This window comes from Onychostoma macrolepis, chromosome 20 (assembly GCF_012432095.1).
Source record: "Onychostoma macrolepis isolate SWU-2019 chromosome 20, ASM1243209v1, whole genome shotgun sequence".
NCBI classification, from domain to species: domain Eukaryota; kingdom Metazoa; phylum Chordata; class Actinopteri; order Cypriniformes; family Cyprinidae; genus Onychostoma; species Onychostoma macrolepis.
This window is the reverse complement of record NC_081174.1, coordinates 9,948,197-9,963,045: the sequence shown is the minus strand read 5'-3', so window position 1 is coordinate 9,963,045 and position 14,849 is coordinate 9,948,197. Positions and strand designations below refer to the sequence as shown.

The 14,849-nt window shown below is 40.4% G+C and overlaps 1 protein-coding gene across 10 annotated transcripts; it reads right to left on the bottom strand.

Moving 5' to 3' along the window:
* Positions 1 to 2,316: 2,316 nt before the first annotated feature.
* Positions 2,317 to 14,759, bottom strand: LOC131527547 (flavin-containing monooxygenase 5-like). Of its 10 annotated transcripts, none has more exons than XM_058756728.1 (13): positions 14,634 to 14,756; positions 10,711 to 14,014; positions 10,538 to 10,596; positions 10,361 to 10,458; positions 10,049 to 10,185; positions 7,003 to 7,154; positions 6,656 to 6,844; positions 6,378 to 6,543; positions 5,782 to 5,924; positions 4,005 to 4,204; positions 3,530 to 3,885; positions 3,225 to 3,297; positions 2,317 to 3,112 (listed from the first exon to the last, which is right to left on the bottom strand). In XM_058756728.1, exons 6-13 carry the CDS (start codon positions 7,132 to 7,134, stop codon positions 2,683 to 2,685), a joined length of 1,689 nt encoding a protein of 562 aa, XP_058612711.1. In that variant the 5' UTR covers positions 7,135 to 7,154; positions 10,049 to 10,185; positions 10,361 to 10,458; positions 10,538 to 10,596; positions 10,711 to 14,014; positions 14,634 to 14,756; the 3' UTR covers positions 2,317 to 2,682. The 10 variants fall into 10 exon arrangements, with proteins under 10 accessions (XP_058612711.1, XP_058612715.1, XP_058612717.1 ...); XM_058756732.1 differs by having other exon boundaries at positions 10,711 to 10,758; positions 10,976 to 14,694; XM_058756734.1 differs by having other exon boundaries at positions 10,361 to 10,454; positions 10,711 to 10,758; positions 10,976 to 14,694.
* Positions 14,760 to 14,849: the final 90 nt, after the last annotated feature.

The window sequence follows — 14,849 nt, the reverse complement described above, 5'->3', positions numbered from 1 at the left end:
TACAACTACATTAAATTATGAGATTTAAAAAAAAAAAAAATTGAATATACAAACAAGAAATGGTGGAAATTATACTTTTAAACTAAATTAAAATGCCAGTAGGTGCCAGTAGTGAGCGTTTAATGAGTGAGTCGTTCATTCAAACGATTCGTTCAAACGGCAGATTCATCAGATGTTTATGCATTAGCTAATGAAACTTTGAATCATTCAGCAATGAATCGGATGGTTGTTTTGAGATGCGCTGTGGTTCCGCCAAAAATGTAAGTGACCTAATATTATTGTATTTGCTCATTGAACTGTTTATAGAACTATTAAATAGTCGTAATGGTGAGTGATGTTGCCTAACTAACTGTATTTTAAATATAAATTTTGAATTTTTACCTCAGTATGCTGAGTTTCTTAGTGTTGCGTGTTTTGATTTCTCCTCGAGAGGCTGCGTGAACCTCGCCTCAGCAGCGCAACCTTATACTGTCAATAGATGCATATATATATACAGTGAGGAAAATAAGTACTTGAACACCCTGCTATTTTGCAAGTTCTCCCACTTAGAAATCATGGAGGGGTCTGAAATTGTCATCGTAGGTGCATGTCCACTGTGAGAGACATAATCTAAAAAAAAAAATCCAGAAATCACAATGTATGATTTTTTAACTATTTATTTGTATGATACAGCTGCAAATAAGTATTTGAACACCTGAGAAAATCAATGTTAATATTTGGTACAGTAGCCTTTGTTTGCAATTACAGAGGTCAAACGTTTCCTGTAGTTTTTCACCAGGTTTGCACACACTGCAGGAGGGATTTTGGCCCACTCCTCCACACAGATCTTCTCTAGATCAGTCAGGTTTCTGGCTTTGAGCTCCCTCCAAAGATTCTCTATTGGGTTTAGGTCTGGAGACTGGCTAGGCCACGCCAGAACCTTGATATGCTTCTTACAGAGCCACTCCTTGGTTATCCTGGCTGTGTGCTTCGGGTCATTGTCATGTTGGAAGACCCAGCCTCGACCCATCTTCAATGCTCTAACTGAGGGAAGGAGGTTGTTCCCCAAAATCTCGCAATACATGGCCCCGGTCATCCTCTCCTTAATACAGTGCAGTCGCCCTGTCCCATGTGCAGAAAAACACCCCAAAGCATGATGCTACCACCCCATGCTTCACAGTAGGGATGGTGTTCTTGGGATGGTACTCATCATTCTTCTTCCTCCAAACACGTTTAGTGGAATTATGACCAAAAAGTTCTATTTTGGTCTCATCTGACCACATGACTTTCTCCCATGACTCCTCTGGATCATCCAAATGGTCATTGGCAAACTTAAGTCGGCCTGGACATGTGCTGGTTTAAGCAGGGGAACCTTCCGTGCCATGCATGATTTCAAACCATGACGCCTTAGTGTATTACCAACAGTAACCTTGGAAGCGGTGGTCCCAGCTCTTTTCAGGTCATTGACCAGCTCCTCCCGTGTAGTTCTGGGCTGATTTCTCACCTTTCTTAGGATCATTGAGACCCCACGAGGTGAGATCTTGCATGGAGCCCCAGTCCGAGGGAGATTGACAGTCATGTTTAGCTTCTTCCATTTTCTAATGATTGCTCCAACAGTGGACCTTTTTCACCAAGCTGCTTGGCAATTTCCCGTAGCCCTTTCCAGCCTTGTGGAGGTGTACAATTTTGTCTCTAGTGTCTTTGGACAGCTCTTTGGTCTTGGCCATGTTAGTAGTTGGATTCTTACTGATTGTATGGGGTGGACAGGTGTCTTTATGCAGCTAACGACCTCAAACAGGTGCATCTAATTTAGGATAATAAATGGAGTGGAGGTGGACATTTTAAAGGCAGACTAACAGGTCTTTGAGGGTCAGAATTCTAGCTGATAGACAGGTGTTCAAATACTTATTTGCAGCTGTATCATACAAATAAATTGTTAAAAAATCATACATTGTGATTTCTGGATTTTTTTTTTTAGATTATGTCTCTCACAGTGGACATGCACCTACGATGACAATTTCAGACCCCTCCATGATTTCTAAGTGGGAGAACTTGCAAAATAGCAGGGTGTTCAAATACTTATTTTCCTCACTGTATATACTATATCCACTATTCGCCACTTACTCTAAATGTAATAAAATCAGAATAATACTTGCGTTTTGGTGTTTACCTAGTTATTTTTGGTTATTGATGTTTTAATCATGTTACTTGTCTGGCATTAATGAAGCGTTAATGTCGAGCCCTGGAGTCTATGTGCCGGGGCCCAATTTAAACCCTGTATATATATATATATATATATATATATATATACTTTAAGATTTTAATGGCAGTACTATGTAATCACCATTACATTTATTAGTAACAATATATTTAGAGAAAACTAACAACTGCAGAAGCTGAAAGTGGTTGAATTTTAACACAACAACCATCAGTTTGTTGCTAGTGAATTAAAACCACACAATTATATTAAAATAATTACATACACATTACAGACACATAAATGCACAGGCACATAAATGAAATGCTCATTATACACAAACTGTGCTATTAATGTTAAGGCACTTGCTGATAAATATCAATATCAAGCATATGCATTGTGTAAATTCAGACATTTTCATGATGTTGATTGTGGTTTACCCTTATGGAAAGACATTTCTTAAGATGCTATATTTCATACAAATGTTTTTGATTCATATAGCATGATCACTGTGTGGTCAGTGGCAATGGTACTAACGCCCTGATCTTGTCCAGGAGTGATGAAGGGTCTGCTATGAGTGTGTGCAGGCTGGCTCTGCTGTAATACAGAGCAGACAGCAGCGCAGCAACAGACACTGAGAATATGAGTGAATGAGAGGAGCGCTGTGACTGCGGCTCTGGTGTACAGCGTGTTCTCAGGGGCTCGTTGACTCGATCCCACTGAGTCAGGATGGCCTGACGCGCACCTTCCCATTGGCCCGGCCCGTGCAGCCGAAACTGGTACGGGGTGCAGGGCCCAAACATGACGTTCAGAGCCAGTCTAGGGTCTGTCACGAGCAACTTCAGGATAGAAGGACGGACACCCACTTGTTTAGCCAACTCATCCATGTAGGGGATGTAGTCCACCTGGACGGTGTGTCTCTGGGCGGCCACATACCTGCATGAGAACACGATTAAGATCAAGATCCACTGAAATTACATACTTTTAACTGTTGGAATAGTGTAAACGTTGCGATACATGTTCATGTGAGATGTTAAGTGTGGAGAACCTTTGAGCCATTGCTTGCTCTTTTGCTTTAATGTCCTTCGTCATTGCACTTATTGGAGGCAGTTTGCACAGTCCTAAGTGAGAATATCACAGCTTGTTACATACAAAAACACTGTATGCTTATTAACATTAATAATATTCTTACATGTTCATGTTTCACTTTTTAAAAAAATGTTTTTTATTATGATTAATTTCATGAAAACTTTTTCTGTTTCCATGGATGTTAAAGATTCTTTATGGAACCACTAATGCCAATAAAGAACCGTTATTTTTTAGCATGTAGGAGGTCAGCGTCATGTTGGATACCTTTAAAAACACGCGTGGCCCAGCGCGCCTGCATCTCAGAGACGGGCATAATGGCTCCCAGAGGCTGGATCAGACCAATCACGGCTAAAGTTGGCCGCTCCAGTCCTGGGGGATATATGTATTTGTACAGGGATACTTTGTTCTTTGAGACAGGAATTACATGTGAAGACAGGAAGGGGAATGAGAAAGTATAGCCTGTGGCAAACACCACCAGATCAATGTCATCCTCAACAGTGCCATCCTCAAACACCACACTTGATCCACGAAACTCTTGAACGTTTGGCTTGACTGAGACGGTACCGGAGAGGATGCGGTTTGGTAAGTCATCACTGATCGTGGGATGTTGGCTGAAAACTCTTCCAGATTAAAAAAAAAAACATATACACAAAATATCACTATTCAACAATATTTTATATTGAAGAGAGTGTGCTTAATTTAACTTCAATGGGTTTGTTATCTACAGTGTACACAGTACCTGTGGGCAGGCTGCAGCCCATAGAGCTTGTGGTCAAACCGTTTATTGAGTTGTTTTTCTCTCCAACTATTAGAAAATCCAACAGGCAACCATCCAAGAAACCACTTTAGTGCTCTTTTATTAAATATCATATCAGAAGGAACACCTTTGTCTCCTACACGATTCAACATCCAAGATCCCCTTCGGGTGCTCAGATAAACCTGAAAGTAAAGACACAATTTACCTAAAATAAAAAAAAATTCTGTCATAATTTTCTTACCATCATTTTGACTTTTTGTCTTCTGCGGAATATGATCCATGATATCAATGGAAGTCGAGGCAAAAACTGTCCAAGTGGTCTAGAAACCCTAGTGGCACCCCTAGATACCTTTTATGGTACTTTTGTGCCCCCTTTATCCAAGTGATTAGTGGGTAAATTACAAAGAAGAATGTACTGTAATATGGATAAAATGAGCCAAATCATTATGACCACCAGGTTATTATGCTGTTGGTCCTCTGTGTGCTTCAAAACAGTGCCAACTACCAAGGCATGGACTCTACAATACTCTTAAAGGTGTCCTGTGGTTTCTGGCACAAGACATTAGCAGCAGATGCTTCATGTCTAGTAGGTTGCGAAGTGGAGCCACTGTAGATCAAACTTGTTGACCCAGCACATTCCACGGATGCTCAATTGGATTGAAATCTGGAGAATTTGGAGGCCAGTACAATACCTTGAATTCTCCATCATGTACATCCGACCATTCCTGAACAATGTGTGCAGTATGACAAGGTGCATTATCCTGCTGAAAGAGGCCACTTAATGTGGCATATCCCAATATAATGTGGTGAGTTCCCAATACCAATCACAACTACCCTCTTCCCTCGCCAGTTCTTCAGTCGCAACCTACAGGACACTTCCACCAGGGAACACCGTTGTCACAAAGGGGTATGCCTGGTCTGCAACAATATTTATGTAGTTAGCATGTGTCAAATTTACATCCACATGAATGGCTGGACCCAGGATTTCTCAGCAGAACATCACACTTTTTAGACAGCCAACTTGTCATCGTCCCATAGTGCATCCTGGTGCCATCACTAGCCCAGGTAAACAGTGTACACATACATGGTCATCCATGTGATGTAAAAGAAAATAGTATTGAAGATGGCACCAGGTGACTACTTGACAATTTTTTGCTCCCTGACATTTTGCTCTATTTGATGTTTGATTCATTACGGGTTGCCTCTAACTTCATACTTCAGGGTTCTCTTGCACATTTATTCACACGTGCACTCTTCAAAAACTATGCTGATTGTTGACATGAAATATATAGACTGAAATAACTGGAATTAAAGATACAGAATGTACTGAATCTTAGCTTGCTTATTATGCCCAAGAGCATGATCTATTTAAGTACACATGTCATACTAACAAGAAACTATGCTTCTAACCACAGATCAACAGCTGAAGTTCCAACCATGTAAGTTTGCAATGCTGTTTGCGAATGTTCATTGGAACTATGGTTTTGGGAAACACTGAATCGTTGAACTATATTGGTAATGACGGAACTTATGATCATAGTTGGCTAACAATGCTTTTAGAAAATGCCCCTTAGATCTTCATTCATGCTCATTTCTCCTGCACCCAACACATTGATTATGATAACTGACTGTTTGTTTATCATCTAATCTACCCAGACCTTAATATGTGGCCTTTACGTTCACTTCGAAAGTGACTGGTCATAATGTTTTGGCTCATCAGTGTACACTATAGTCTTATATAGATATAGTGGCATATCACCTGTTTGGCCATTCTGCTCAGCTCCACAGCAATATCTCCTCCAGAGTTTCCAATACCAATCACAACTACCCCCTTCCCTCGCCATTCTTCTGGGTTTTTGTAGTCACGGCTGTGGAAGAATTTCCCCTTAAACATGTCTATTCCTAAAAAGAGGTTTTGAACAAGAAGCCTTTACATGTAATCACATCATTTACATAGCATAAACTTGGCCTTTGCTGATTTTGCTGCAAATGAGCTTGCTTTTCAGAATTTCTCTGAAAACCTCTACCTCCCTAGCTCCACCTGTCTAGATCTGCCTATTTGATGATCAGCTTACATGCTCACAACAGCGTTTCTGTGTATCTATTGGCAGCAGCAAGTTTCCATTGTTGCCATGGAGCACCAACAGCAATAACAGGAGTAGAAAGTGTACAAAATTCAAATTTTATGTGTCAGTCCATACATGTACTGAACATTTTGATGTTAAATCATTCTTTGAAAGCCCTGTAAATGTCCTAATCATCAACAAAAAAGTGACTGAGTGTTTGGCTTTTACTGACATTGTGTTGTTGCACTTTGCTCATACTGTGTTTACTTAGTCATCACATGTACTGCACCTGGAAAGTCCTGTAGAGGGAGATGAGGGTGACAGTGGTGTCCAGTGCAAACCATCACAGCATCAAACACCTGCTTCTCTCTCCGACCATCTTTGGACTCTGTCTCTACATCCCACTGTCCAGAATGAGAGAAGTCTGGCCTTGGTGTAACACGAAGGACTTTTGTCTAGTAAACACAAACTTGTGAACATGTGAGAACCCCCAAAACCAAGCTAAATATGAGATACAGAATATCCCTAACTTCACAGTTTGTGCCATCATGACCTTTCAGTTCTGACCTGGAAGCGGATGTGCTGTTTGAGCTGGAAGTGGTCAGCGTACATGCGGAAGTAGTCCATGATGAGGGAGTGGTGCATGTAGTTTGGAAAGTGAGCAGGAATGGGGAAATCACTGTAGCACATCATCTCCTTTGATGTGTTGATAATGAGTGAGTAATAAATGCTAGCACGATCTGGATCTGGATTTTCCTAAGATGGAAAGACATGCAGCAAACTGGTTTAGTTTCTTTCAGCATCTTTATCGATGCTCTGCAGTAAACTGTTTCAGGGTTCAGTTCTTGGCCTCCTCCTTTTCTTCATACACTCAACTTTAATGGGTCCAATCATGTAGACATACAGTATCTCACCTTAAACCTCCAGAGTCCTCCAATGTCATCACTGGTCTCGAAACACACTGGCTCCAGACCTTCATCCAGGCAGCATTTGATGCAGGCCAGACCAGAAGTTCCTCCTCCAATCACAGCAATACGTTTAGCCATGATGATCCCGAACCAACAATCTTTAGGGAGATGAAGGTGATAGAAATAAATGTGAGATTTAAAATATTTAATATATGTCAGAGATCTTGACTTTCGCCCTAAAGAGAGCAGCTAGGTAAATGGAGCACATCTGGAAGAAAACAAAACTAGAGGTAGTTCGTATTGCACGAAGGGAAAGTACTTTCTCCTACAGAAAAGCCTTAAAAATGGCTAGATCTGCTTACTTTTCATCTCTTTCAGAAGAAAACCCAGGTATTTATTCAAAACAGTGGCTAATCTCAAATCATCTAAACCAACAACATGTACAGCGCTGCTTGAAAGTTTGTAAACCTTTTACAATTTTCTATATTTCTGCATAAATATGACCCTAAATATGACCCAATACATCACCAGATTTTCACACAAGTCCTGAAAGTAGACAAAGAGAACCCAATCAAACAAATGAGACAATTTTCTTCGTCATTTATTTATTGAGAAATATGATGCATTGTTACCTATCTGTGCGTTGCAAAAGTATGCGAGTCTTTGCTTTCATTATCTGGTGTGACCCCATGTTGCAGCAATAACTGCAGGTAAAGTTGCTTGTAACTGCTGATCAGTCCTGCACAACATCTTGTTGGATTTTTAGCCCATTCTTCAGTACAGAACCACTTAAACTCTGTGATGTTCCTCCTATGAACTGCTTGCTTCAGCTCCTTCCACAACATTACAATTGGATTAAGGTCTGGACTTTGACTCGGCCATTCCAAAACATTCATTTTGTTCTTCTTTAACCATTTATTGGTAGAATGACTTCTATGCTTGGGGCCACTGTCTTGCTGCATAGCCCACTTTCTCTTGGGACTCAGTTGTTGGACAGATCACATTTTCCTTTAGAATTTGCTGGTATAATTCAAAATTCATTTTTCCATCAATGATGGCAAGCTGTCCTGACCCAGATGCAGCAAAACAGGCCCAAACCATGGTACTATCACCTCCATGTTTCATAGATGGGATAAGTTTCTTATGCTGGAATGCAGTGTTTTCCTTTCTCCAAATACTGTATAACACTTCTCATTTAAACCAAAGAGTTCTATTTTGGTCTCATTTGTCCACAAAACATTTCTCCTATAGTCCTCTGGCTTGTTCACATGATCTTTGGCAAACTGCAGATGGGCAATGTTCTTTTTGGAGAGCAGTGGCTTTCTTCTTGTAACTCTGCCAAGCACACCATTGATGTTCAGTGTTCTCCTGATGGTGGACTCATGGACATTAACATTAACCAATCCTTTGCAACCTTGCAGAATGCAGACTATTACCTGTCTTGCTTTTGGAGTGATCATTGTTGATCAACGACTTCTGAAGAGGGTAACAGCGGTCTTGAATTTCCAAACTCAGAGTCCAAACTCTTCAGAGATGGTTTTGTAACCTTTTCCAGCCAACTGTTTTGAGGTCCTCAGAGATCTCCTTTGTTTGTGCCATGATTCACTTCCAAAGACATGATCAGACTTTGATAGATCCCTGTTCTCTAAATAAAACAGGGCAGGTCGCTGAATGAAAACACCTCTGAACAGATGGACTTTAATTTCACCTTCAAATTAACAACTAATCATAGAGACACATACTTTTGCAACACACAGACATGTAACAAAGGATAATTTTTCTTAATAAAAAAATGACAAAGAAAATATTTTTGTCTCATTTGTTGGATTGGGTTCTCTTTGTCTACTTTCAGGAAAATCTGATAATGTTTTGGGTCATGTTCATGCAGAAATATAGAAAATTTTCACTGTTGTTAGGATATGTCCCCAAAACCTTCAAACTGGCTGTTATTAAGTCTCTTGATCCTGAGAATTAGTTAATTACAGACCGATTTCAAATCTCCCTTTTCAGATAATAGAAAAAGCAGCTATGTTCCCTCTTTGAGAAAAATGGTATCTGTGAAGATTCCAGTCAGGATTTAGATCATATCACAGTACTGAGACTGCTCTCATCAGAGTTACAAATGATCTGCTCTTATCATCTGATCTCTCTATTAGTGCTACTGGATTTTAGCCCTGCCTTTGACACTGTTGACCACAACATTCTTTGAATAGACTAGAAAATTATGTTGGCATTAAGAGAACTGCATTTGCATGGTTCAAATAATACTTATCTGACCATCATCAATTCATGGCAGTGAATAAAGAGGTATCACATTGATCACAAATGCCGTATGGAATACCCCATATTAGCCCGTTTCTGTCAACACTGTACTGGCTCCCTATTAAAAAATTTAGGAGACAACTTGGCAGAAACAGGGGAACCTGAATAGATCAAGGGGAACATCCCACCCAAGTTAAGAGCACAGCTATCCTCAGATAGCTATGCTATGTGAGCAGAACTAGCCTGGATACACAAGACCACTGAAGAGGCTAACTAGAAAGCCTCTAGAGGAGCTCAAGAGATCGCTACTTAAATCCCAGGTAAAGAGAGTACACTCTTAGAAAAGATGTGTTAAAAATGACACAACCTGTGTTAAATTGTGTTAAATGTCCCAGAGTTCTGGGACAACGTTTTTTTGTGTTAATTTTTACTCATTCATTGTGTTGATGGTTTTAACACAGTAAATGTGTCAGAAAGGTTATCACAAAGATGTGTAAACGTGTATAATTTAACACATTATGTGCTGTCCTTCACTACATACATTATGTTAAAAAAAAACATACATAAAATTCTAAACGAAATGTTCGCATTTGACAAAATGAATGGAAAAATCATTGGTTGTTTAGCTTGTTGTCAAAATATTTATTATGATGAAATATCAATAATTACATAGAACTGCAGAATATATATATACATACAGTTTTAAGCAGTCAAAAAAGAAATGTCCAACACAGGACAAAAAAAGTTATTTTCATCTCTTTCATCAAGCCAACACAATGTTTTTGTCCACCTTTGGGAATAAATGAACTTCTCCGAAGACTGGATCCTGCTCAGAACTTTGCCAACATCAGAATGCTCCCTGGTCTGAATGCATGTCCACAAACACAAATGTACTCAGTCCTTCAGTGGAGATCCCTGGTTCCAACACTATATTAAGACAGAGAGAGGAGACAATTCCACATTAGTGTCAATTTATATTTAACCTACATTTTTAAACCTTTTTTACTCTAAGATAAGAATATATATATATTTGTAAGTAACAGCTTGTCAATAACATACAAACATTTCAGCTGAACTGTAAACTAAATTATGTTAGATTTACATATCCTAAATTCTGTCCAAAAATGCTGAGATCCATAGAGAGAAAGACTCCAATTGAGGATTTAGCCTTCAGCTTGTCTTCAGTGAAGGGGTAGCTGTCTGAGACAAAAACACACTAAGACACATGCAAGCAATCACTATGTGATGATCTTCCTCCTTCCTACAGTAGTTAACCCACCTGTGTGCTGATGTTAGGTACCTTCCTGGTCATGTGGGACTGCAATGGCAGAGAGTCTTCTGCCAAATGAAAGATCAAAATAATGCTAAAATATAAACTAAAGATTATAAACTAAAGAATGCTTGATTTGGTATGAATGAATGATTTAGTGTGAGTTTTATTGCAGTGCTTACCTGAATGGTGAACATAGAAAATGGTCCATCTTCTGATTGGTTCATTTGCTGTGTAATAAACATAATGTTAGACATCACTTATTTGATATAATGTTAGCAAATTTAGATTGTAACCTGGTCTGAACCAGTGGCTCCAAAGCACTTATAACATATTGCTAATCATTTCTGCAAACTTTTAAATACTTTAGACATAATAAATAAAGAGCATTGCTAGCACCATTTCTTTATTGACAAAAAAAATGTCTAAAAGTGCGGTCATATTTACCACTGTTTGGCGAAATTTCGCTTTTCTAAATTCAGCCATTTGTAAAGGTGTCTTCTCTCTCGGGAATTTCGAGTGAAAGTGAGAAAAGATTGTCTCTTTGAAATCAGTTTTCAACGCGTTTTCGCCGCGCTAACCAACAGAAAGCTGCTTGGTTTACAGTAAAGTTACGTGACTAATGTGCTAACTCATGTTATTGACAATGACTGGGTTTTGCCCACAAAATTTTGCTGTGACCGCACGTTTAAAACAGTATTAAAACAACAGCAGCAGGAAACATTGCTTTTATTAATAAATGTAAGCAAAATATGATTTCAACTACATCTTACCTCAGGAATCTTGCTAGCGAATCGTCTCCTCCGTAGTAAAAAGGTGGTTTTGACGAGCAGTTTTGACGCGAAGGTTAGTCGATTAACATAATTAAGCGATTATGGTATAAATGCGATATTTTACTTACAACAATACAGAAATAAAACGAAATGGCATGTCACTGTCTACAGAGCTGCCTAGACCACAGAGAGTGGGCCATCTACTTACAACCCTAGCAGGGGAGATAGCATTGTGTTGGCAAAGGCTCAAGGAGACCGCTACTTAAAGACCCTAAGAAGGGGAGCAGTCACTGAGCTAGCACATAGATATCCTCAGATAGCTATGTACTATAGGAAGGGCTACCGGAAGAGGGACCGACTGAAACTACCCAGACCACAAAGAGTGGGCTGTTTACTTTTGACCCAAGAGGTGAGACAGCACTGTGTAGGTAAGGGCTCAAGAGACCGCTACTTAAAACCCTAAGCAGGGGAACGATCACTGAGCTAGCACATAGCTATCCTCAGATAACTAGGCTCTAGGAAAGGGGACCACTCCATAAGAGGGTTCACCGTAACTGCAGTAGAAGACAGCTAGCCTCAGATAGCTGTATTCAAGTAAGCCCAACCTGCCATAATGGCTGGAATATAACCACCCTCAGATGGTTATACTGAGGAGGTCCCCAATCCATGTCAGTCCCACATTAGGCTAGCGAAGCATCGTGTTATTGACCTGGAGCTCACAAGAGGGAGATCCGGACCCTCAGTAAATGATTCGCTAAAGAGCGAACACATAAACATCATAGTCAGTGATCAAAGCCTGATGTAACACTATAGGGCCATAACACTAGAGGGCTGGACACAGCTATCCTCAAATAGCAGTTCACTCAGATAAGGCTGAAGATAGCCCAGACCATGGAAGTGGGCCATCTATGTAAAACCCCGAAGGGGAGACAGCACAGTCCATGCAAGGGGCTCACGGAGACCACCATTTTAAAAACCCTAAAAAAATTAGAAAAAATAAATAAATAAATAAAAGGGAAGCAGTCTCCAAGCTGGAACACAGCTATCCTCGAATAGCAGATTCCTAGACAAAGACTTAAGCGCTTAATTGGGAAAACTTGTGCCAAGGGGAACCCAACCTATTTAAGGAGCCAGGCTAGAACATGGCTCCCAGCAGGATCAGGGCTGAAACGACTCATCGTCATAACAACCCAATAGTATCCAACAACCCGTTTAGAGAGGGTGTGTGGATCTTGCAGATCATGACCGCGAGGTGAGAAACTGTGCCGCAGCAATGGTGGAATCGCACCGCGAGACACAAACGCTTTGTTCCGCATCCCTCGGGAATAGGAACAAACGCGAGCGGAGCCTAGACACCGTGACTCATCACGATGCGCACGTAACTCTGAACGCGCGTGCTCTTAGCCGAGACAAACGTGAAAGCAGAACATGCCCTCGAGTTTTAGGATCCAAACACGGAGGCACACATCCCCTAAAGCGCGGGATCTGATAACCCAAAAAGAGTGTCTTAAACCCGCGAATCGCACGATCTGAGTCTTCGCCGTGCCTCGGCAACAATGGGACCCGAACCACAAGACGCAAACACTTGTCACTCATCTCTCGAGGAGAGGGACAAACGCAAATAGAGCTTCTCATTGGATAACACTCACAATGAGCGCGTTCAGCGCCCTCGAGCACTGAACACGCAAGCTCCTGACCAAGACACATGACAGATAGATTGTGTCCTCAAATGCCAGAAACCTCTGGAACGGAGGCACACACTTTCCACACCGCTCACCTGCCTTGGTCTCTCACACGCACTTCATAGTGCCCTCTTATACTTCCGGGCACTATGACATCATGGGCCATGTGGGCCAATAGACTGGCGTTGTTTCACATGTGCTTCAGACACCGGTCATGCAGGCTGCATTCCCCATAGTGCCCCCTAGGGGCGCAGCGTGGAGTTCCCTAGAAGGGGAACCGTGATTAATGCTGCCTTCACGTGCTATCGGAAATTTCCTATTTCCCACTTATGAAGTCATGATTACGAGCTTGACGTATTCAAGTGCTTTAATGTCGGAAAGAATAAAATGTAGCATCCCATTGGTTGACAATCATATAAGCATTCACCGCACTATACATGTAGTTCGCTGACAATTCTGGAATTTCGGTCAAATACATGCTTATTTCACTGCTTATAAAACATACAATATGCTTCGATTGATCGTTCATATCTAGCCTATAAATACACTACTTTAGCTGTTGTGAGAACAGCATTGAAAGCTGCAATGGTTGTTCTCTCCACCATGTTTAAAGTTTATGACCCGCTTGGAAACTCGGGTCTCAAAATTATTTCCGAATTTCCCAGTAGTAAATACGACTTGAGAGGCCGTTCACGTCCAATTTCGATTAGGAAACTTGTATTTACAATAATTCCGATAGCACATGAAGGCAGCATAATTTTCGTAAAGCCCGGCCCCAGAACACACCAAGCCAACGCTCGACACCCGACGGCCAAGTAGCACGTTCGTTCTGCACCTTTCTCGTGCACTGGTTCGCCAGCTGAACAGCCAATCAGAATGATCAGATCGACGAGCATGTCGAATCGGCCGAAAAAAAAGCCGACAAAGACCAACTTCAGGCGACGGCGCTGAACACACTGAGAAAACTTAGTCGGGCTTGATCGGGACATCCAACCGATTGGATGTGCATTTTCCCTTACTTAATCTGGTATCTGGAAAAAATAAAATAAAAATTGAAATCACATGATCACAGTTTAAAAAAAAAAAAAAAATGAATGAATGAATGAATAAATAAATAAATAATGTGGTTTAATTAGTCAACAAATCAAAATAAGTGTTCTTCTTTAAACCGTGACAAAAGATTATTAAACCATTTTTAAATTAAAACCCTTTAAAACGTTATCTGATAATATATCCAAATGGATTGCGGAAGATTTCACTATACATTTCCATATTTGGTACACTAATGATGACAAAGTATTTCAAGTGGACTGCACGATGAATCTACTGCGTAGTGCGTTTACACAAACTATTACATAAGAACAATAACGGACCACTATGTTGCATTATGCGTAGGTTCCCTTGTCAAAAAAAGGGTAATTAATTGTACCGAATGTGCACCTGCAGTGTACTTGCAGATAATAGGCTTTGGGCTATATTAATGAAGTAAAAGGCTGTATTGTACGTTATACTTAAAGCGAGTACACTTTCAAGTGCACATTTTAAAATATAATATTAAGTAAACGACAACGAATTAAAGTAATATAAACTAGTAAATGCCAGCCAAAAATACATTAGTGTCAATGTTAGATTTGTTGTATTGTGGCTTACCAAGCGTGAAGCAGTGAGGCAAAAAATCATGGGAGATGATCACTTCAAAGTAATATGAAGACTTCATCACACCCCCTGTGCAGGGATTCATTTAACTGTCACCTTCTCGGGTCAATGTTCAACTACACATTAGATATTTAGTTTTAGACCACATCTAATCGCCAGAGTCCTGTTAATCATATGCAAACTACACACAACATCCACAGATCAAGTGTT

Bases quoted from the DNA above. Each gene is read 5' to 3' on its own strand.
- LOC131527547 (XM_058756726.1), bottom strand. From the start codon at position 14,724: ATGAATCCCTGCACAGGGGGTGTGATGAAGTCTTCATATTACTTTGAA. The intron at 7,155-14,633 runs GTAAGCCACAAT...ATCTCCCTAAAG, and splicing joins GCCTCACTGCTTCACGCTTG to ATTGTTGGTTCGGGATCATC. The intron at 3,113-3,224 runs GTTCTCCACACT...GTTCTCATGCAG, and splicing joins GAGCAAGCAATGGCTCAAAG to GTATGTGGCCGCCCAGAGAC.